The sequence below is a fragment of the Salmo salar genome, chromosome ssa28, assembly GCF_905237065.1.
Source record: "Salmo salar chromosome ssa28, Ssal_v3.1, whole genome shotgun sequence".
Lineage (NCBI taxonomy): Eukaryota > Metazoa > Chordata > Actinopteri > Salmoniformes > Salmonidae > Salmo > Salmo salar.
The window spans coordinates 20,435,001-20,457,879 of NC_059469.1; the positions used below are offsets into that span (position 1 = coordinate 20,435,001).

Here is a 22,879-nt window from a genome sequence, read left to right on the forward strand (position 1 = left end):
TCAGCGGCAGGGACTGGGAGACTAGTCAGGATCGAAGGAAAGATGATCGGAGCAAAGTACAGACAGATCCTTGATGAAAACCTGCTCCAGAGCACTTAGGACCTCAGACTGGGGAGAAGGTTCACCTTCCAACAGGACAACGACCCTAAGCACACAGCCAAGACAACGCAGGAATGGATTAGGGACAAGTCTTTGAATGTCCTTGAGCGGCTCAACCAGAGCCCAAACTTGAACCCTATCGAACATCTCTGTTGAGACCTGAAAATAGCTGTGCAGCGACGCTCCCGATCCAACCTGACAGAGCTTGGGAGGATCTGCAGAGAAGAAAGGGAGAAACTCCCTAAATACAGGTGTGCCAAGCTTGTAGTGTCATACCCAAGAAGACTCGAGGCTTGTAATCGCAAAATCAAAAGTAACAGTCAATGCAGCTGGTGGCCACACCAGATACTAAGTACTGCAGTGCATCTCCTCCTCATGGATTACACCAGATTTGCCAGTTCCAGCTATGAGATGTTACCCCACTCTTCCACCAAGGCACCCGGACATTTCTGGGGGGAATGGCCCTAGCCCTCACCCTCCGATCCAACAGGTCCCAGACGTGCTCAATGGGATCGAGATCTGGTCTCTTCGCTGGCCATGACAGAACACTGACATTCCTGTCTTGCGGGAAATCACGCACAGAACGAGCAGTATGGCTAGTGGCATTGTCATGCTGGAGGGTCATGTCAGGATGAGCCTGCAGGAAGGGTACCACATGAGGGAGGAGGATGTCTTCCCTGTAACGCACAGCGTTGAGATTGCCTGCAATGACAACAAGCTCAGTCTGATGATGCTGTGACACACCGCCCCAGACCATGACGGACCCTCCACCTCCAAATCGATCCCGCTCCAGAGTACAGGCCTCGGAGTAACGCTCATTCCTTCAACGATAAATGCGAATCCGACCATCACCCCTGGTGAGACAAAACCGCGACTCGTCAGTGTCTGGTCCACGATGGTAGGTTTGTGCCCATAGGCGACGTTGTTGCCGGTGATGTCTGGTGAGTACCTGCCTTACAACAGGCCTACAAGCCCTCAGTCCAGCCTCACTCAGCCTATTGCGGACAGTCTAAGCACTGATGGAGGGATTGTGCGTTCCTGGTGTAGCTCGGGCAGTTGCTGTTGCCATCCTTTACCTGTCCCGCAGGTGTGATGTTCAGATGTACCGATCCTGTGCAGGTGTTGTTACACGTGGTCTGCCACTGCGAGGACAATCAGCCGATTATGATTTTTTGCTGTTACATTGCACAACCTTCAATGTTATGTCATAATGACGTACAATTCTGGCAAATTAATTTCGGTCTTTGTTAGGAAGAAATTGTCTTCACACAGTTCGCAACGAGCCAGGCGGCCCAAACGGCTGCATATACCCTGACTGCTTGCACGGAACGCAAGAGAAGTGACACAATTTCCCTAGTTAAAATAAATATTAACTAAATATGCAGGTTTAAAAATATATACTTGTGTATTGATTTTAAAGAAAGGCATTGATGCTTATGGCTTAGGTACACATTGGTGCAACGACAGTCATTTTTTCGCGAATGCGCTTGTTAAATCATCACCCGTTTGGCGAAGTAGGCTGTGATCCGATGATAAATTAACAGGCACCGCATCGATTATATGCAACGCAGGACAAGCTAGATAAACTAGTAATATCATCAACCATGTGTAGTTAACTAGTGATTATGTTAAGATTGATTGTTTCTTATAAGACAAGTTTAATGCTAGCTAGCAACTTACCTTGGCTTCTTGCTGCACTCGCGTAACAGGTAGTCAGCCTGCCACGCAGTCTCCTAGTGGAGTGCAATGTAATCGGCCACAATCGGTGTCCAAAAATGCCGATTACAGATTGTTATGAAAACTTGAAATCGGCCCTAATTAATCGGCCATTCCGATTAATCGGTCGACCTCTAGTACGGACATTGCAATTTATTGCCCTGGCCACATCTGAAGTCCTCATGCCTCCTTGCAGCATGCCTAAGGCACGTTCACGCAAATGAGCAGGGACCCTGGGCATCTTTCTTTTGGTGTTTTTCAGAGTCAGTAGAAAGGCCTCTTTAGTGTCCTAAGTTTTCATAACTGTGACCTTAATTGCATATAGTCTGTAAGCTGTTAGTGTCTTAGCGACCGTTCCACAGGTGCATGTTCATTAATTGTTTATGGTTCATTGAACAAGCATGGGAAACGGTGTTTAAACCCTTTACAATGAAGATCTGTGAAGTTATTTGGATTTTTACGAATTGTCTTTGAAAGACAGGGTCCTGAAAAAGGGACGTTTCTTTTTTTGCTGAGTTTATTTATTGTATATTGGGAAATAATAGGGGAAAAGAAAAGTATATATTACATTACAATGGGGCATGCAGGTCAGGAATGAGGACATTTCTTTTTGACACTAGTTCCTAGCATGCAATACCACTGTGTACCACTTGGGTTTCACATTGTCTATCCCTGGTTTCCCTGATTAGGCAACAGTCCCAAGTGATGAATTGGAAACAACATAATGAAGGCTTTCCCTTTGATTATCCTCTTTGTCTCCACAATAGACTACCCAAATAGTGAGAGGAACAGGGAAATGATTGGTAGCTGAGCATGTGCAAAGACAAATGTGTTTGTTTTTCATGATTGTGTTTTGTCAGTTACTTTTCTAAAATTGCTTGTAAATAGTGTTTTTATAGCATTGGAAATGTATATTTGTATTGTATAATTGTATATTTGTATGATTGCGTGGAGGGCGCCCTCAATGGGATTTCCCTGTTTAAATACATTATCATCCTTTCTCTTGAGAAACTCAGATTTTGTATCCTGTAACATTGTCCCCAGGACTCATCTCCTCTATCACAGGAATGATCCCAGGTCTATGGGGGCAGTCATAGTCAGACGGCTCAGAGAAGTCACTCTTCCCCTCTAGTCCCAACTTTCTCGTTACCGCCAGTGAAGAGCCTGACCCCTCGTTAGGCAACATGACCTCCCCACCGCTCCACTCCTGGTCCTTCAGTCCAATAGGGAGGCGGAGGACCTCTTCCTGGGGGGTACTGATGACTGTGAGGGCATCATCTGGCAAAGATTCCATGGGGGTCTGCAGCAGGGGGGAGCCACCTGTTTGTACCTCACTCAGGATGGTTCTCTCAGGGAGCATAAGTGACCTAACTGAACCCATATGTGACAGTATGGAAGCCTACCAGAGGAGAATAGACATTATTCAGTCAAACATTCTGTGGGTGAAATATGTTTTTCATGTGCTATTGTTTTGACAGTGTTTGCAGGAAGTAGCATATCAATAGTTTGATAACTCCAACAGGAACATGACACATAGTTTCAGGCGAGCACATGTTGGTACATTGTAGAAATTATCTCTGCATTACTATAATCTAGTCTACAGTCGTGGCAAAACGTTTTGAGAATGACACAAATATTAATTTTCACAAAGTCTGCTGCCTCAGTTTGTATGATGGCAATTTGCATATACTCCAGAATGTTATGAAGAGTGATCGGATGAATTGCAAAGTCCCTCTTTGCCATGCAAAGGAACTGAATCACAAAAAACATTTCCACTGCAATTCAGCCCTGCCACAAAAGGACCAGCTGACATCATGTAAGTGATTCTCTCTTAAACACAGGTGTGAGTGTTGACGAGGACAAGGCTGGAGATCACTCTGTCATGCTGATTGAGTTCGAATAACAGACTGGAAGCGTCAAAAGGAAGGTGGTGCTTGGAATCATTGCTCTTCCTCTGTCAACCATGGTTACCTGCAAGGAAACACGTGCCGTCATCATTGCTTTGCACAAAAAGGGCTTCACAGGCAAGGATATTGCTGCCAGGAAGATTGCACCTAAATCAACCATTTATCAGATCATCAAGAACTTCAAGGAGAGCATTCAATTGTTGTGAAGAAAGCTTCAGGGCGCCCAAGAAAGTCCAGCAAGTGCCAGGACCGTCTCCTAAAGTTGATTCAGCTGAGGAATCGGGGGACCACCAGTACAGAGCTTGCTCAGGAATGGCAGCAGGCAGGTGTGAGTGCACCTGCACGCACAGTGAGGCGAAGACTTTTGGAGGATGGCCTGGTGTCAAGAAGGGCAGCAAAGAAGCCACTTCTCTCCAGGAAAAACATCAGGGACAGACTGATATTCTGCAAAAGGTACAGGGATTGGACTGCTGAGGACTGGGGTAAAGTCATTTTCTCTGATGAATCCCCTTCCCGATTGTTTGGGGCATCCAGAAAAAAGCTTGTCCGGAGAAGACAAGGTGAGCGCTACTGTAACAGTGTAGGTTCCGTCCCTCTCTTCGCCCCAACCTGGGCTCGAACCAGGGACCCTTGCACACATCAACAACTGACACCCACGAAGCATCGTTACCTATTGCACCACAAAAGCCGCTGCCCTTGCAACGCAAGGGGAAACCCTACTTCAAGTCTCAGAGCGAGTGACGTCACTGATTGAAACGCTATTAGCGCGCACCACCGCTAACTAACTAGCCATTTCACATCGGTTACACTACCATCAGTCCTGTGTCGTGCCAACAGTAAAGCATCCTGAGACCATTCATGTGTGGGGTTGCTTCTCAGCCAAGGGAGTGGGCTCACTCACAATTTTGCCTAAGAACACAGCAATGAATAAAGAATGGTACCAACACATCCTCAGAGAGCAACTTCTCCAAACCATCCAGGAACAGTTTGGTGATGAACAATGCCTTTTCCAGCATGATGGAGTACCTTGCCATAAGGCAAAAGTGATAACTAAGTGGCTGGGGGAACAAAACATCGATATTTTGGGTCCATGGCCAGGAAACTCCCCAGACCTTAATCCCATTGAGAACTTGTGGTCAATCCTCAAGAGGCGGGTGGACAAACAAAAACCCACAAATTCTGACAAACTCCAAGCATTGATAATGCAAGTATAGGCTGCCATCAGTCAGGATGTGGCCCAGAAGTTAATTGACAGCATGCCAAGGCGTATTGCAAAGGTCTTGAAAAAGAAGGGTCAACACTGCAAATATTGACTCTTTGCATCAACTTCATGTACTTGTCAATAAAAGCCTTTGACACTTGAAATGCTTGTAATTATACTTCAGTATTCCATAGTAACATCTGACAAAAATATCTAAAGACACTGAAGCAGCAAACTCTGTGGAAATTAATATTTGTGTCATTCTCAAAACTTTTGGCCACGACTGTATATGTAGTAGGTTTATGACTAAATCCACTGCAGTGCAGGCCAAACAGTTGAAAGGCTGAACACACCAAAATCTTTGGTTGAGGGAATGAGCCACTTGTCAGTTTACTGTATATCAGCCACACGATGAATGCAATCACCACCATGGCAACGATAGGGATCACAATGTAGAGGGCAGTGTAGCTAGGACCTACAGGGGACAAGTCCAGCAGTTAGACTGACAGTCAAACTGATTTCACATTCAAAACTGTACAGTGTCCTAATTGAGCATTTGCTGATAAAATCAGCCATAATATGACAATACAGACATGTATAACTTTCAAAGCATGTATCAGATATTAGCAGATGTTGTTAATCAAATGATTACAGACAATGTCTACTAAACGATAACAGACATACTGAGAGCTAATATGACTTTGACGTATCCATCACGTAAGAAATTAAGAGTCTTACCGGAATCCCCATGCTTCCCCTCAATGCATATGTTCTGGTGAGCTGAGACATGAACATTGTTTATTTTTCCTTTGATCTTGATGCAGTGCCTATCCATCTCTCCATCGACTGGTATTTCAACCTCACACACATGGTGTTGCTTGTAGGAGCAGGTAAAGCTGTGTTGTTTCTGGGGAAATAAAAAAAGGAATATATTAGGCTATATTACAACAATGTTCATAAAAAATAAATATGCAAACGTTTATATTTGAAGGATATAAATGTGTTTCCTTTTGAAAAATAAGGCTGCTTTGCTTGCAAGTGAAAACAATTTGCAGCAGGTAGATACAGTTGAAGTCGGAAGTTTACATACACCTTAGCCAAATACATTTAAACTCAGTTTTTCACAAGTCCTGACATTTAATCATAGTAAAAATTCCCCGTCTTAGGTCAGTTAGGATCACCACCTATTTTAAGAATGTGAAATGTCAGAATAATAGCAGAGAGAATGATTCATTTCTGCTTTTATTTCTTTCATCACATTCCAAGTGGGTCAGAAGTTTACATACACCCAATTAGTATGTGGCAGCATTGGCTTTAAATTGTTTAACTTCGGTCAAATGTTTCAGGTAGCCTTCCACAAGCTTCCCACAATAGGTTGGGTGAATTTTGGCCCATTCCTCCTGACAGAGCTGGTGTAACTGAGTCAGGTTTGTAGGCCTCCATACTCGCACACGTTTTTTCAGTTCTGCCCACAAATTTTCTATAGGATTGAGGTCAGGGCTTTGTGATGGCCACGCCAATACCTTGACTTTGTTGTCCTTAAGCCATTTTTCCCACAACTTTGGAAGTATGCTTGGGATCATTGTCCAGCTCGTGCTGCTAGGTGACCTAAACTGGGACATGCTTAACACCCCAGCCATCCTACAATCTAAGCTTGATGCCCTCAATCTCACACAAATTATCAATGAACCTACCAGGTACCACCCCAAAGCCGTAAACACGGGCACCCTCATAGATATCATCCTAACCAACTTGCCCTCTAAATACACCTCTGCTGTTTTCAACCAAGATCTCAGCGATCACTGCCTCATTGCCTGCATCCGTAATGGGTCAGTGGTCAAACGACCTCCACTCATCACTGTCAAACGCTCCCTGAAACATTTCAGCGAGCAAGCCTTTCTAATCGACCTGGCCCGTGTATCCTGGAAGGATATTGACCTAATCCCGTCAGTAGAGGATGCCTGGTTATTATTTTTTTATGCCTTCCTCACCATCTTAAATAAGCATGCCCCATTCAAGAAATTTAGAACCAGGAACAGATATAGCCCTTGGTTCTCGCCAGATCTGACTGCCCTTAAACAACACAAAAACATCCTGTGGCGTTCTGCATTAGCATCGAACAGCCCCCGTGATATGCAACTTTTCAGGGAAGTTAGAAACCAATATACACAGGCAGTTAGAAAAGCCAAGGCTAGCTTTTAAGCAGAAATTTGCTTCGTGCAACACAAACTCAAAAAAGTTCTGGGACACTGTAAAGTCCATGGAGAATAAGAACACCTCCTACCAGCTGCCCACTGCACTGAGGATAGTAAACTCTGTCACCTCCGATAAATCCACTATAATTTCAAGAAGCATTTTCCTACGGCTGGCCATGCTTTCCACCTGGCTACCCCTACCGCGGTCAACAGCACTGCACTCCCCACAGCTACTCGCCCAAGCCTTCCCCATTTCTCCTTCTCCCAAATCCAGTCAGCTGATGTTCTGAAAGAGCTGCAAAATCTGGACCCCTACAAATCAGCCGGGCTAGACAATCTGGACCCTTTCTTTCTAAAATGATCTGCCGAAATTGTTGCAACCCCTATTACTAGCCTGTTCAACCTCTCTTTCGTGTCGTCTGAGATTCCAAAAGATTGGAAAGCAGCTGCTGTCATCCCCCTCTTCAAAGGATGGGACACTCTTGACCCAGGATAGACCTATATCTATCCTACCCTGCCTTTCTAGGTCTTTCAAAGCCAAGTCAACAAACAAATTACCGACCATCTCGAATCCCACCGCACCTTCTCCGCTATGCAATCTGGTTTCAGAGCTTGTCATGGGTGCACCTCAGCCACGCTCAAGGTCCTAAACGATATCGTAACCGCCATCGATAAGAAACAATACTGTGCTGCCGTATTCATTGACCTGGCCAAGGCTTTCGACTCTGTCAATCACCACATCCTCATCGGCAGACTCAATAGCTTTGGTTTCTCAAATGATTGCCTCGCCTGGTTCACCAACTACTTCTCTGATAGAGTTCAGTGTGTCAAATCGGATGGCCTGTTGTCCGGGCCTCTGGTAGTCTCTATGGGGGTGCCACAGGGTAAATTCTTGGGCCTACTCTTTTCTCTGTATACATCAATGATGTCGCTGGTGAGTCTCTGATCCACCTCTACGCAGACGACACCATTCTGTATACTTCTGAACCTTCTTTGGACACTGTGTTAACAACCCTCCAGACGAGCTTCAATGCCATACAACTCTCCTTCCGTGGCCTCCAACTGCTCTTAAATACAAGTAAAACTAAATGCATGCTCTTCAACCGATCGCTGCCCGCACCTGCCCGCCCGTCCAGCATCACTACTCTGGATGGTTCTTACTTAGAATATGTGGACAACTACAAATACCTAGGTGTCTGGTTAGACTGTAGGCTCTCCTTCCAGACTCACATCAAACATCTCCAATCCAAAGTTAAATCTAGAATTTGCTTCCTATTTCGCAACAAAGCATCCTTCACTCATGCTGCCAAACATACCCTTGTAAAACTGACCATCCTACCGATCCTTGACTTCGGCGATGTCATTTACAAAATAGCCTTCAATACCCTACTCAATAAACTGGATGCAGTCTATCACAGTGCCATCCGTTTTGTCACCAAAGCCCCATATACTACCCACCACTGTGACCTGTACGCTCTTGTTGGCTGGCCCTCGCTTCATGCTCGTCACCAAACCCACTGGCTCCAGATCATCTACAAGACCCTGCTAGGTAAAGTCCCCCCTTATCTCAGCTCACTGGTCACCATAGCAGCACCCACCTGTAGCACGCGCTCCAGCAGGTATATCTCTCTGGTCACCCCCAAAGCCAATTCCTCCTTTGGCCGTCTCTACTTCCAGTTCTCTGCTGCCAATGACTGGAACGAACTACAAAAATCTCTGAAACTGGAAACACTTATGTCCCTCACTAGCTTTAAGCACCAGCTGTCAGAGCAGCTCACAGATCACTGCACCTGTACATAGCCCATCTATAATTTAGCCCAAACAACTACCCCTTCCCCTACTGTATTTATTTATTTAGCTCCTTTGCACCCCATTATTTCTACTTTCCACTTTCTTCCACAGCAAATCTACCTTTCCAGTGTTTTACTTGCTATATTGTATTTACTTTGCCACCCTGGCCTTTTTTGCCTTTACCTCCCTTATCTCACCTCATTTGCTCACATTGTATTGTTGACTGTATGTTTGTTTTACTCCATGTGTAACTTTGTGTTGTTGTATGTGTCGAACTGCTTTGCTTTATCTTGGCCAGGTCGCAATTGTAAATGAGAACTTGTTCTCAACTTGCCTACCTGGTTAAATAAAGGTGAAATAAATAAATACAAATTTGGAAGACCACGCTTTAACTTCCTGATGTCTTGAGCTTTTGCTTCAATATATACACATAATTTTCCTTCCTCATGTTGCCATCTATTTTGTGAAGTGCACCAGTCCCTCCTGCAGCAAAGCACTCCCACAACATTATGCTGCCACCCCTGTGCTTCACGGTTGTGATGGTGTTCTTCAGCTTGCAAGCCTCCCCCTTTTCCTCCAAACATAATGATGGTCACTATGGCCAAACAGTTTTATTTTTGTTTCATCAGACTAGAGGACATTTCTCCAAAAAGTACGATCTTTGTCCCCATGTGCAGTTGCAAACCGTAGTCTGGCTTTTATATGGCGGTTTTGGAGCAGTGGCTTCTTCCTTGCTGAGCGGCCTTTCAGGTTATGTCGATATAGGACTCGTTTTACTGTGGATATAGACACTTTTGAACCCGTTTCCTCCTGCATCTTCACAAGGTCCTTTACTGTTGTTCTGGGATTGATTTTCACTTTTCACACCAAAGTACGTTGATCTCTAGGAGACAGAATGCATCTCCTTCCTGAGCGGTATGACGGCTGCGTGGACCCATGGTGTTGCCAAAACTATAGCTTGTTAACAAGAAATTTGTGGAGTGGTTGAAAAACAAATTTTAATGACTCCAACCTAAATGTATGTAAACTTCCGACTTCAACTGTACACGTGAAAAATCTGAGCTTCTACAAGTGTTCCCCAGTCATTTCTAAGTCATAATTTTCTGTCATTTCTTACCAAGTGATATTCTGTGATAACCATGTAATCAAATTCCTTATGATCCAGTCTTTCATCTTTCATGATGGCATTTTTGTAGATGTGAAACGGGTGAATGAATTGAACTTTGATAAGTTGATCGGATACAGCAGAGATGTTGACAGGTGGGAAATCCAATGAGCCTAAAAAACACACAAGACCATTCCTTTGTGAAAAAAATCTGAGGTCAGAAAATATGTTCAAAATCTCCCGGCTCTGAGCATTGTGTGGTCAGATCAACAAAGAAATGCTACATGTGCTGTAGTGCATACAGTGTATTTACAAACCCTTTCAAGATACTACTCCAATTCTAGTTGTCAATCACTACATACTGTGGCTCAGTTGGTAGAGCATGGTGTTTGCAACACCAGGGTTGTGGGTTCGATTCCCATGGGGGACCAGTATGGAAAAAAATGTATGAAATGTATGCATTCACTACTGTAAGTTGCTCTGGATAAGAGCGTCTGCTAAATGACTAAAATGTAAAATGTATAACATTGTTCCTATAATTCGCCTTTTGGTTAGCTCAGTGTGAGAACTTACACTGTACATCCACCAGGTCTGGATACACTGTATCGTCATAGGTGAATGAAATTTCGGAGGAATTTGTATTCTGTCCAACAACAGCAGTCAATATGAAACGGTAGCCCTCTTCTATTACTTTGGTAAATGAGGAGACATCGCAGTGGTAGAGGGAAGTGTTTGAACAAACCAAGGCAGCACTGAAAGATAGAGGAAAACAATTGTTGTGGGTTAGTGGCAACCTCTGATTTGGACTGAAATGTTAGTTCACAATTACAATGGAGAAGCTGACAAAGAACTGTTGACAGGACTTTACATTTCTATGGGTCTTGCTGTTATTGTAATGCATAACCGCAGTGCATGTCAATTTTCCAATAACTATTTGAAATTGTGCGAATTGTGGTATTGTGCCAAGAAACATTTAATATTCACTAGCTATATACACTACATTGGATAGCCTAGGCCCTATTTGGTGAAAAATATCAATGAGCGAGATTAAGCAACCAATATGCTGCAGCACCTACCCAGAATATTTTCTTGTCATTTCCACATTGAACTGTGGCTGCAGAGATGGTTCACTGTAGTTCCAATAGATCACATTGTGAAAATTGTGGCAGATGAGGCTCACGTTGACGGGAGGAGGAACTGTAGGATAAAATAGTAGAAAGTCAGTCCGAATCAACAAGCTCAGTACAGACAGAGATTTATACTTACCATATAAATGACTGTGTTTCTAAAACTGTGCTATATCTATAACAGCATAAGGGGTCCCCAATCACAGTCAGCTGTGGGCCAATGTTTTCTTGAGCGGATGTTAAGGGGACCAGAACATAGTTAGTTATAAATCATTTGTAGACTGCAAATTGACTTCAAGAATACAAAAAACAGATACATTATTGAACAAAAACAGAATCATGATTCAAACCTTGATTACATTGGGATACAATCACATATCCCTCTCTATTTATGCATGTGGATACTTGGGAACAGATTTCCTAAATTGGTGATTTTACAGTCTTGTCCAAAAACAAAACATTATTATTATTATTATTATTATTATTATACATTTTTTTAGCTCAGAAAACTTGGGGTGCGGGGCAAATAAAAACATTTTCTTAAAATATAATTTGATCTCAAAGAAATTAAGCTTATTGATTCCACCCAAATTGGCCATTTTAATTGATATGATTAATATAAGTCTTCAATAAATGTAGTACCTAACATCCGATTTGGACCATACATTATACCAACAATGAGTAAGACATGAAGAATCCAATAAACTGATCAAAAAGCCACCCACGTACCCTCCACCCAAACAGCCAGTATACAGTATCGGTTCTCTATGTTTGACAAGCAGTATGGAGCTGCTGCTATGAGTATTGCTTCTTCATCTGGTGATGTCCCCCCCCCCCCGTTCAGAGAAATTAGCCATTGAAGTCGCTCAGATTATTTACTATACATTGGTGTGAAAGTACCAAGTTTTACCCACTAGATTGTCCCGTTATTGCTACTTCCGCCACACATTTATTAATGTGGCTGGTCTCTAGTGTTTATTAAATTAAATCACAACCTTTTCTTTGCAAATTTGGGTAGAAAACCAATAGTTTTTGCTCATGATGGAAATAGACTGTATGGTCATCCTCACAATTGAAGCCAGTCCTACTGAAAGCAATTCAGTTTGTCATTTTGTTAGGCTTTTTTTGTGTCCAGGAAACAGCCTTCTGTGTGTGCTTTAATCTCTCCCAAAAGGTATGGATTAGTTAGACCATTTCTGGTGAACAAGCAAACCATTTGGCTACAGCAGTTCTAATGGTTCAATGTTATGGTCACTAATGTTCTTCAATGGTAAAAGTCCCAAACACACACTGTATAGTGTTTTGCAATGGTAATAATGGTATTGGGTTGGGTTTTATGGTAAATGTCACTAATCACATATAAATGCATTTTCTAATAATTGTATTGAAAAACATATGACTGCCATGCAATGCCATTACAATTGTATTATTTTATTAGGGTTTTCACAACATTGTAGTCACTAGCCCATTTCTCCATCATAGTTTTGGGCAACATCTTCATATGAGAATTGCACCATACAGCCCTCAGAGAGCTGCCATTTGTTGGACTATTCAAAGTCAGTTGGGTTGAAGCATTAGGTCGCGAAGTGAAAGACAAACTGAATTGCTTTCATGGAGGACTGGCTTGAACACACAATTGACCACATAATTAATTTTCATCATGAGCAAAAGCTATTGCTTTTCTACCCAAAGTTGCAAAGAAAATGTTGTGATTCATTTAATAAACCAGCTAAATGGATAAAAGCATGTGGTGGCAGAACCAGGAAGAGAAACATCTAGTGGGCAAAACCTGGTACTTTCACACTAATTTATGGTAATCAACAGATTCACAGGGAATACATTACAAATGGTGAAGAAGCAATACTCCAAGCTGCAGCTCCATACTACTTGCCAAACAGATTACTGATACTGTATACTGGTTGTTGGGTTGGGATTGGAGTGAGGTGTGGAGGGTCATGGTTTGGAATGTATTTTCAGTAACAGCAAGATAGTCAGATAGTTGAAGAAGTGTTGACTGGTGCTTGTGATGAGTACACAGGTGTTTGGGTTTTGACAATTTTGTTTGATTCCTTATGTCTTACTCAATTGCAGGAATAAGTTTGGTCCAAATCGGATGTTGGGTACTATAGTTCGTTGAATATTATGTGAATCCTATCATTTAAAGTTGACAATTTGGTGGAATCAATTAGCTTAATTTCTCAGAGACCAAATTACATTTCAACAAAATAATGTTTCAGGGATGCTTATCTTATCGGTTTCTAACAGCAGAAACAATTTCAGAACAATTTGAGATGGCGAGTGTCATGGCTTGCTGAAATGACATGGAATAACCCAGATGCCATGTTTTCTGGTGTTTTCCTGATTGTTTTGTCCCGAAGCAATGTATTTTGAGAGTTGGGCCCATAGAATTAGGCATTAAAATACTAGAATAGCTATGAACCTTCTTATGATGGGATAAAGGTCAGCCATTTTGGTCAGGGAGTTGGTCAAACATGGTTTGCAAGTGCTGTGATAAGATATTTTACACTAAGGAATTTGAATCCTTTATCTGCACTTTATGCTTGTTAGCTAATTAGCCAGACAGTTTTAGATTTATTCCATTAATAATTTAGATGAACTGACAATTTGCCAACATTCCATTCAAACAATGTAATCAATCCACAGCCATACACTGGCTGAAATCAGTTGAAGATTAGACTTAGACAAGTTGTAAATGCAACAAGTACTGACACTGTATCATATAATAGCACACATCTTTCCAAGGAAACAAAAACTACATTTATGGTCTGTTTACATAGCCTCTAAAATCTATTCATATAGAAAGTGTATAAAACACATATAAACTGTATTTATAATTATGATAACATTTCTGATATATCATACCATACTTTTATTTTCCTGCCTAAGTAAAATCAGGATTAAGTCTCTACTGCCAGTCATTCCAATTTACCCTTTGCCAAGCCCCACCCCAGAATATTGGGCAACCAATCGCAGTACTCCGTTGCTTAACAACCATCTCTAACCAAGCTCGTGTCTGACATCCTTGGAAAAGATCTCGTTTCAAAAGCATGGAAGCCAATGTGGGCTATGGCAAAAACAGAGTTCTTAAAATGAAAATGAATATACTGTATATTATTCTGTTACATTATAAACATAGTAGCTTTAATAGCCGTGTTTATGTGCATTTGCAGCCTTTTGTAGCCTCATGCTACCGTGTACTGTAGTGATGGGGGGGGATCAATACAGTTACATATTGGGATATTTTGTTTGATAATACACTGCTCAAAAAAATTAAGGGAACACTTAAACAACACAATGTAACTCCAAGTCAATCACACTTCTATGAAATCAAACTGTCCACTGCATGTGGGGACCACAGACCACTTCTCAGTTCCTATGCTTCCTGGCTGATGTTTTGGTCACTTTTGAATGCTGGCGGTGCTTTCACTCTAGTGGTAGCATGAGACGGAGTCTACAACCAAAGCTCATCCAGGATGGCACATCAATGCGAGCTGTGGCAAGAAGGTTTGCTGTGTCTGTCAGCATAGTGTCCAGAGCATGGAGGCGCTACCAGGAGACAGGCCAGTACATCAGGAGACGTGGAGGAGGCCGTAGGAGGGCAACAACCCAGCAGCAGGACCGCTACCTCCGCCTTTGTGCAAGGAGGAGCAGGAGAAGCACTGCCAGAGCCCTGCAAAATGACCTCCAGCAGGCCACAAATGTGCATGTGTCTGCTCAAACGGTCAGAAACAGACTCCATGAGGGTGGTAAGAGGGCCCGACGTCCACAGGTGGGGGTTGTGCTTACAGCCCAACACCGTGCAGGACGTTTGGCATTTGCCAGAGAATACCAAGATTGGCAAATTTGCCACTGGCGCCCTGTGCTCTTCACAGATGAAAGCAGGTTCACACTGAGCACGTGACAGACGTGACAGAGTCTGGAGACGCCGTGGAGAACGTTCTGCTGCCTGCAACATCCTCCAGCATGACCGGTTTGGCGGTGGGTCAGTCATGGTGTGGGGTGGCATTTCTTTGGGGGGCCGCACAGCCCTCCATGTGCTCACCAGAGGTAGCCTGACTGCCATTAGGTACCGAGATGAGATCCTCAGACCCCTTGTGAGACTATATACTGGTGCGGTTGGCCCTGGGTTCCTCCTAATGTAAGACAATGCTAGACCTCATGTGGCTGGAGTGTGTCAGCAGTTCCTGCAAGAGGAAGGCATTGATGCTATGGACTGGCCCACCCATTCCCCAGACCTGAATCCAATTGAGCACATCTGGGACATCATGTCTCGCTCCATCCACCAATGCCACGTTGCACCACAGACTGTCCAGGAGTTGGCGGATGCTTTAGTCCAGGTCTGGGAGGAGATCCCTCAGCAGACCATCCTCCACCTCATCAGGAACATGCCCAGGCGTTGTAGGGAGGTCATACAGGCACGTGGAGGCCACACACACTACTGAGCCTCATTTTGAATTGTTTTAAGGACATTGCATCAAAGTTGGATCAGCCTGTAGTGTGGTTTTCCACTTTAATTTTGAGTGTGACTCCAAATCCAGACCTCCATGGGTTGATAAATTGGATTTCCATTGATTATTTTTGTGTGATTTTGTTGTCAGCACATTCAACTATGTAAAGAAAAAAGTATTTAATAAGATTATTTATTTCATTCAGATCTAGGATGTGTTGTTTAAGTGTTCCCTTTATTTTTTTGAACAGTATATATCGTATTGACAATATCATTGCGCCAAAACGCTAATATTTGTCCATTATAGGTTGTTCTCCATCTTTTTAAAAATGGGGAGCCAATATGTTTTCAGCACTTTTATTTCCATGACTAATCAAAACTTGTTTTCAAATGGCTCTCTCTTGTCCCTCTGCAGCAGACATATTGTGTTGCACCCCGCCTTTTGCCTTCAGAACAGCCTTATTTCATCAGGGCATGGACTCTACAAGGTTCCTCAGGGATGCTAGTCCATGTTGACTCCAATGCTTCTCAAAGTTGAGACAAGTTGGCTGGATGTCCTTTGGGTGGTGGACCATTCTTGATACACACAGGAAACTTGAGTGTAATAAACTCAGCAGCGTTGCAGTTCTTGACACAAACCAGTGCACCTGGTTTGTGTCAATACGCCATTCAAAGGCACTTAAATATTTTCTCTTTCCCATTCACCCTCTGAATGGCACACAATTGTTTCAAGGCTTAAAAATCCTTCTTTAACCTGTCTCCTACCCTTCATCTACACTGACTGAAGTGGATTTAACAAGTGACATCAATATGGGATCATAGCTTTCATCTGGATTCACCTGGTCAGTCTGTCTGTTTTGTATATTTAGTTTATACCTCCACAGTTTACTGGGCCTGTATATTGTATGTAAGCCTATAATCATGGTTATTCCTTTCTATTATTTTCCATAGAACCACTTATACACTCTCACTGTTACTATGAGCCATCAATACAGAGGAGCGTGGTGTAGCGAACCATTATCTGAATAAACCTCGTCTGAAGATATCTTGGACTTCTTGCCGGACAGGCCTGTGGTGGCTGAACGCTATCCATTGGCACTTAATATAACTGTAATAGTGCTCGTTCTACATTGTCCTCTCGGTTAAGCCTTTACTATTTTTCCAGACACAACTGCAGATTCAGATTGGTTATCGGCCTAGCTCCTTATTTATTTGTAAAGGAGTTTGTTAAACTCAATCCACAGGTAAAGCATACTCGTCTGTATCAATTAAAAGAAAACAAAAGATAACTGATTCAGATCAAAATTGTAACAGGGAGAGCCACAACACAATATTTTTTTTATTTCACCGAACAACTCTGGGGATCATTATGTCTGAAAGTTTTCAACAGAACACAGCAGCACTTCACTGTTATTTCACAAGAGCATGTACTGTCTTTCAAGTCCCACAACTCCATTTAAAAAAAATTATTAAAATATACTGTATGCTTGCATGTACAGTATGTCAACTTTTCTATGCAGGTATACTATAGAATAAATCAAAATGTAAATAAAAAAAATTCCCATGCTAATAAATTATGGTTTATGATAGCTGGTTGCTAAAATTCTAATAGTTTGTCTTATTTCAGTTTATGTGACAAAACAAGCAATGCATAGTGTAGAGAATCATTGTACCATCTAAACCGCTGTGAAATATATTTTCAATAACCCAAAAATATTGTATTTTCAGCTGTTTGAAGCTAGTGTACAAAAAAAAGACGCAAAAAGGAAACTTAAGAACTGGAAGCATAGAAATAGAGCACATAGAACAGATATACCGCTTCTTAGACATGCTTTCAATGAGAATGACCAATCTATAACTCACATTTCTATGTGAAATTGGTCAGTTGCCAAAAAGGTACATATTGCAGCTTTAGGTTTGCTGGGAAATATTCAAGATATGGGCTGCATTGTGTGCAAGTTAAATAAACCGATAAATCTTCCAGCACAACATAAGAATAAGAAGTAAATAAAGTAAATAAAATAATATTAAGCAAACCAGATGGTACGATTGTTTGTATTGTTTTAATTTACAGACAGCCAGGGGCACACTCAAACACTTAGAAACAAAGCATTTGTGTTTAGTGAGTCCGCCAGATCAGAGGCAGTAGAGATGACCAGGGATGTGCATGAATTGGACCATTTCTGTCCTGCTAAGTACTTTTGGGTGTCAGGGAAAATGTATGGAGTAAAAAGTACATCATTTTCTTTAGGAATGTAGTGAAGTAAAAGTAGTCAATAATAGAAATAGTAAAATACTTTAAAGTGTTTTTACTTAAGTACTTTACACCACTAAACATTTCCTCACCCAGCATCTGTGCTGTTTTGGGGAAATACACTTCCGGATTTAGTTTCACAACATTAATGTTACTTTAGAGTGGGGGAAAGCAATGTACTGTAGTCCTCTGTTCTGTGGAGCACAACACACTAGACTAGAGGTCGACCGATTAATCTGCATGGCCGATTAATTAGGGCCGATTAAAGTTTTCATAACAATCGGTAACCTGCCTTTTTGGACGCCGATTACATTGCAATCCACGAGGAGACTGCGTGGCAGGCTGACCACCTGTTAAGCGAGTGCAGCATCAAAAGGACCTTGTGGCTGCAAGGAGCCAAAGTAAGTTGCTAGCTAGCATTAAACATATCTTATATAAAAAATAAAAAAAATCTTCACATAATCACTAGTTAACCTAGTAATATCATCAACCATGTGTAGTTAACAAACTTGTTCTGCATTGCATATAATCAATACAGTGCCTGTTAATTTATCATCGAATCACAGCCTACTTCAACTTCGCCAAACGGGTGATGATTTAACAAAAGCGCATTCGTGAAAAAAGCACAATTGTTGCAATAATGTACCTAACCATAAATATCAATGCCTTTCTTAAAATCAATAGACAAGTATATATATTTTTTAAACCTGCATATGTAGTTAAAAGAAATTCATGTTAGCAGGCAATATTAACTTGGGAAATTGTGTCACTTCTCTTGCGTTCAGTGCAAGCAGAGTCAGGGTATATGCAGCAGTTTGAGCCGCCTGGCTAGTTGCGAACTGTTGAATGGCTATTTAGTCCTAACAAAGACCATAATTAATTTGCCAGAATTATACAATATTATGACATAACATTGAAGGATGTGCAATGTAACAGTAATATTTAGACTTAGGGTTGCCACCCGTTCTATAAAATTCGGAACGGTTCCGTATTTCACTGAAAGAATAAACATTTTGTTATAGAAATGATAGTTTCCGGATTTGACCATATTAATGACCAAAGGCTCGTATTTCTGTGTGTTTATTATATTAATATTAAGTATATGATTTGATATTTGATAGAGCAGTCTGATTAAGCGGTGGTAGGCAGCAGCATGCTCGTAAGCATTAATTCAAACAGCAGCTATTAGCAATGCTTGATGCACAGCGCTGTTAATGACTTCAAGCCTATCAACCCCCGAGATTAGGCTGGCCATACTAAAGTGCCTATAAAGAACATCCAATAGTCAAAGGTATATGAAATACAAATGGTATAGAGAAAAATAGTCCTATAATAGCTACAACCTAAAACTTCTTAACTTGGAATATTGAAGACGTGTGTTAAAAGGAACCACCAGCTTTCATATGTTGTCATATTCTGAGCAAGGAACTTAAACGTTAGCTTTTTTACATGGCACATATTGCACTTTTACTTTTTTCTCGAACACTGTGTTTTTGCATTATTTAAACCAAATTGAACATGTTTCATTATTTATTTGAGACTAAATTGATCTTATTAAGTTAAAATAAGTGTTCATTGTTCATTCAGTATTGTAATTTATTACAAATATATATAAAAATCTGCCGATTAATCAGTATCGGCGTTGAAAAATCATAAATCGGTCGACGTCTAGACTTGGCCACTCCATAAAAACCACTGAGGCCACAATAATAACCCACACATGAAGTTAGGCATGTGTCAGATAACAGAGAGGTGTCAGACCACAGAGAGGTCTACTGTAACTGTATGTTTTCTCTGTGGTGTAAGTGTGAAATCTACAGTGAGTTTCCCACTGAGGTTGAAGGAACAAAACTTTACTTAGGCTACTGGCATACAAATATAATGCAAAACCAACTGACAATAAACAGTTAAACTAGCACCTTATTTATTGACAACAACTGACTACTTTAAGGACAACTTTTTGTGCATCAGTCCACTGCCTGAATAAAATAAAACACATATACTGACAATAATGTAGCGAAATCGGGAGTTAGTCCTGACTCAATCCCGGGTCCAGCAACTGTCAACCCAACATCTTAGCTGTTACGCCAAGAGATCCAAACCTCTTCTTGAGGTCACTAGGTGTTGGGTTATGGTCACTATACTAGCCCCTTACTCCAGGAGAGCATGTCCCTTCTCTACACAAAGTCACATGTACACCCAGTGCTTAATCTGTAAATCGGGAGATGCACAAACAAAAAGTGAGTGCAAGAGGGGGTGATAATCAAGCATTGCATGCATATCATCGCATTAGAGTGGCATAGAGCAGTAGAGTAGAGGCACATACAGAAGTTGCAGACAAGGGGAGTATTTTTAGTAGCCAAGGGCCCTGGAAAATGTTGGCTTTATATAAACGCATGTCATGCAATTCTGTTATTTTACATGACTACGGTATTCATTATTTTTTTTTTAATACCGCACAAATGATCAAAATGGCAGGCTACTTTCACACTGTTTGACTCTGATGTGTGCCACAAAGTATTTCACTCTAGCCACACAATTAAGGAAATTAGAAGGGGGCGGGGGGGAGATTTGACACAACACGTGTTTTTGTTAGGCAAGTCAGTTAAGAACACATTCGTATTTACAATGACAGCCTACCAGAAAGCAAAATAACTCCTGCGGGTACGGGGGCTAGGATTAAAAAATAAATAACAAATATAGGACAAAACACATCACGACAAGAGAGACACCACAACACTACATAATGAGAGACCTAAGACAGCAACATATGGCAGTGACACATGAAAACACAGCATGGTAGCAACACAAAAATGACAACAATATTATGGCAGCAGCACAACATGGTAGCGGCACAAAACATGGTACAAACATTATTGGGCACAGACAACAGCACAAAGGGCAAGAAGGTAGAGACAACAATAGATGACGCGAAGCAGCCACAACTGTGTTACACCAAGAGATCCTACAATATATTTATATATTGAGTATACTTTTGGAATAGCTATATCATTTCCAAGAACATTGGCATATTGTACAGTGGCCTTCCGCCTGCATTATGTTGTTGAAAGAATTAAACAGGAATACTGTCTTAAATACTTACAGTAACATCAGCTCCAAGTGATTAATCAAAGCGTCATTTAAAGCTAACTATTTTACGGCAAAAATGACTTACCGTAAGAAACGACCTGTTGGTTTAAAACCAAGATCAGAGAAATGTGGACTATCCTTAAACCGGCCATTTCAAATTTTGTCGAGTCTATGTAAAACAATATGAAATGTATCTGAATGTCCATATGAATAGGCCTATACCTATTTCAGATCATTTGAGAGCCTTTGGTCTGTCTAACTAAAAATACAGACAAAATGCATTTCCAGCAGAGCCAAACCCCAGGATATTGCTCATACTAGCAGGCTACACAGTAAACAAATTCCAATGAAATGTTCCTGTCGCAACTACAAGACCCGCCTACTTCTCATCTAATTTTCCAGGAATAGATACTGCAGTGCGTCGTGATTACGTTTCAAATCGAGGATCGAAGGTGAAAATGTCAATCTTTGTGTAAATACTTACACATTTCGAATACAATATTGGTACGAATAATTACTAATATTACTCCAGATGTATGTCTCTGAACCGATTATTTTAAAATTGCACACAGTCAGGAATGGTCGAGCCTTTTGGGGGCTCTAATAACATTTTAAAGCACGTTTTCTACAATTCTACACATTTTGCCATGGGGAAGAGAGAACATTTTTCCATTTTACAGCACATTTTCTGAAATTCTACCCATTTTACCATGGGGTGGGGAGAAAAGGTTTGCAGATTTTAAACAAATTTCCTGCAATTGTTAGCTGACATGGCTAATTGAGTGACTATCAGTGGCTGAAATAACAGGAGGAAAACTGCTTATGCACAACCAAATTTCGAAATTGAACTTTGTGTATTCTACTATTCTAACAGTTGAAACCCCTACTGAGTCGTTTTTGTGTCGTTGTCGAGACCTCTCTGAATCATGCATACAAGAGTATCGAAGAGCTTAAGCTTGCAAACACTGCTACGTCTGAGAAATGCACTGCTCAGGAGAAGACCATCGCAGACATACAAGAGCGCTTATCCGAAGCAGAGCGATACCGGAGAAGGTGGGGGGGGGGCTACGGCTTTACGGTGTCCCGGAGGACCAGGATGAGAATGTGAAGCGCTTAGTAAGAGACATCTGTAACCGTGTGGCACCGGACTTCCCCGATGGATATATGGATATGGCTGTGGATGTCGCTCATCGTATTGGGAAGAAACAAGATGCCGTCGTCAGCCGATCGATCATCATCCAGTTTGCTTTTCGCACAGCGAGAGATGCAGTTTGGAAGAAAGCAAAGGAGCCCAACACAGTAGAGGTAAAAATACTGCCTGCAGTCCTGACGGATCATAAAGTCATATGGTTGACTGTAAGAATATGCAGTAATGATGGTAAGAAATACTCTGGTGGTTACTGGAAATTAAAGAACTCATTGTTATTGCATGATGATTTAAAAAATGTGATTAAGAATCGTATTTCTGTTTACTGGAGTTTAGCTACATCTAATGCAGAATATGGGAAATATTGGGAACTGCTGAAATTTAAAATCCGCTCAGCGTGTATTACTTATGGAAAACGGCTTGCTTTAAGAAGGAGATGTGAGGTAGCTGAACTCTCTAAAACAATTGCCGATATCACAGAGATTGAGCATCTTGATCATAATGAGAAAGCTAAATTGAATGATTTACATAATCAACTCGATACATTGTATGAGGAAAAGGCTAGAGGAGCTTTCATAAGATCTAGAAAACAATGGCTTGAAAAAGGTGAAAAGAACAGTTGATACTTTTTTAATTTGGAGAAGAGGAGAGGGGAACTCAACACACTTCGGAACTTTAAGATTAATGGGGTTACCACTGAGGATAGAGAGTTATCAGATTTTACCACTAAATTTTATGAGAATCTTTACTCCTTAGATAACAATTTGAGTGACTCTAAG

At 41.5% G+C, this 22,879-nt stretch overlaps 1 protein-coding gene across 1 annotated transcript; it reads right to left on the bottom strand.

Annotated features, from left to right (window-relative positions):
- Positions 1-2,317: 2,317 nt before the first annotated feature.
- ifngr1l1 (interferon gamma receptor 1-like 1) lies at positions 2,318-21,258 on the bottom strand. The gene is made up of 7 exons (NM_001360942.1): positions 21,039-21,258; positions 11,091-11,211; positions 10,588-10,766; positions 10,027-10,187; positions 5,662-5,830; positions 5,277-5,398; positions 2,318-3,214 (listed from the first exon to the last, which is right to left on the bottom strand). Exons 1-7 carry the CDS (start codon positions 21,157-21,159, stop codon positions 2,828-2,830), a joined length of 1,260 nt encoding a protein of 419 aa, NP_001347871.1. The 5' UTR covers positions 21,160-21,258; the 3' UTR covers positions 2,318-2,827.
- Between the last annotated feature and the right edge of the window lie 1,621 nt (positions 21,259-22,879).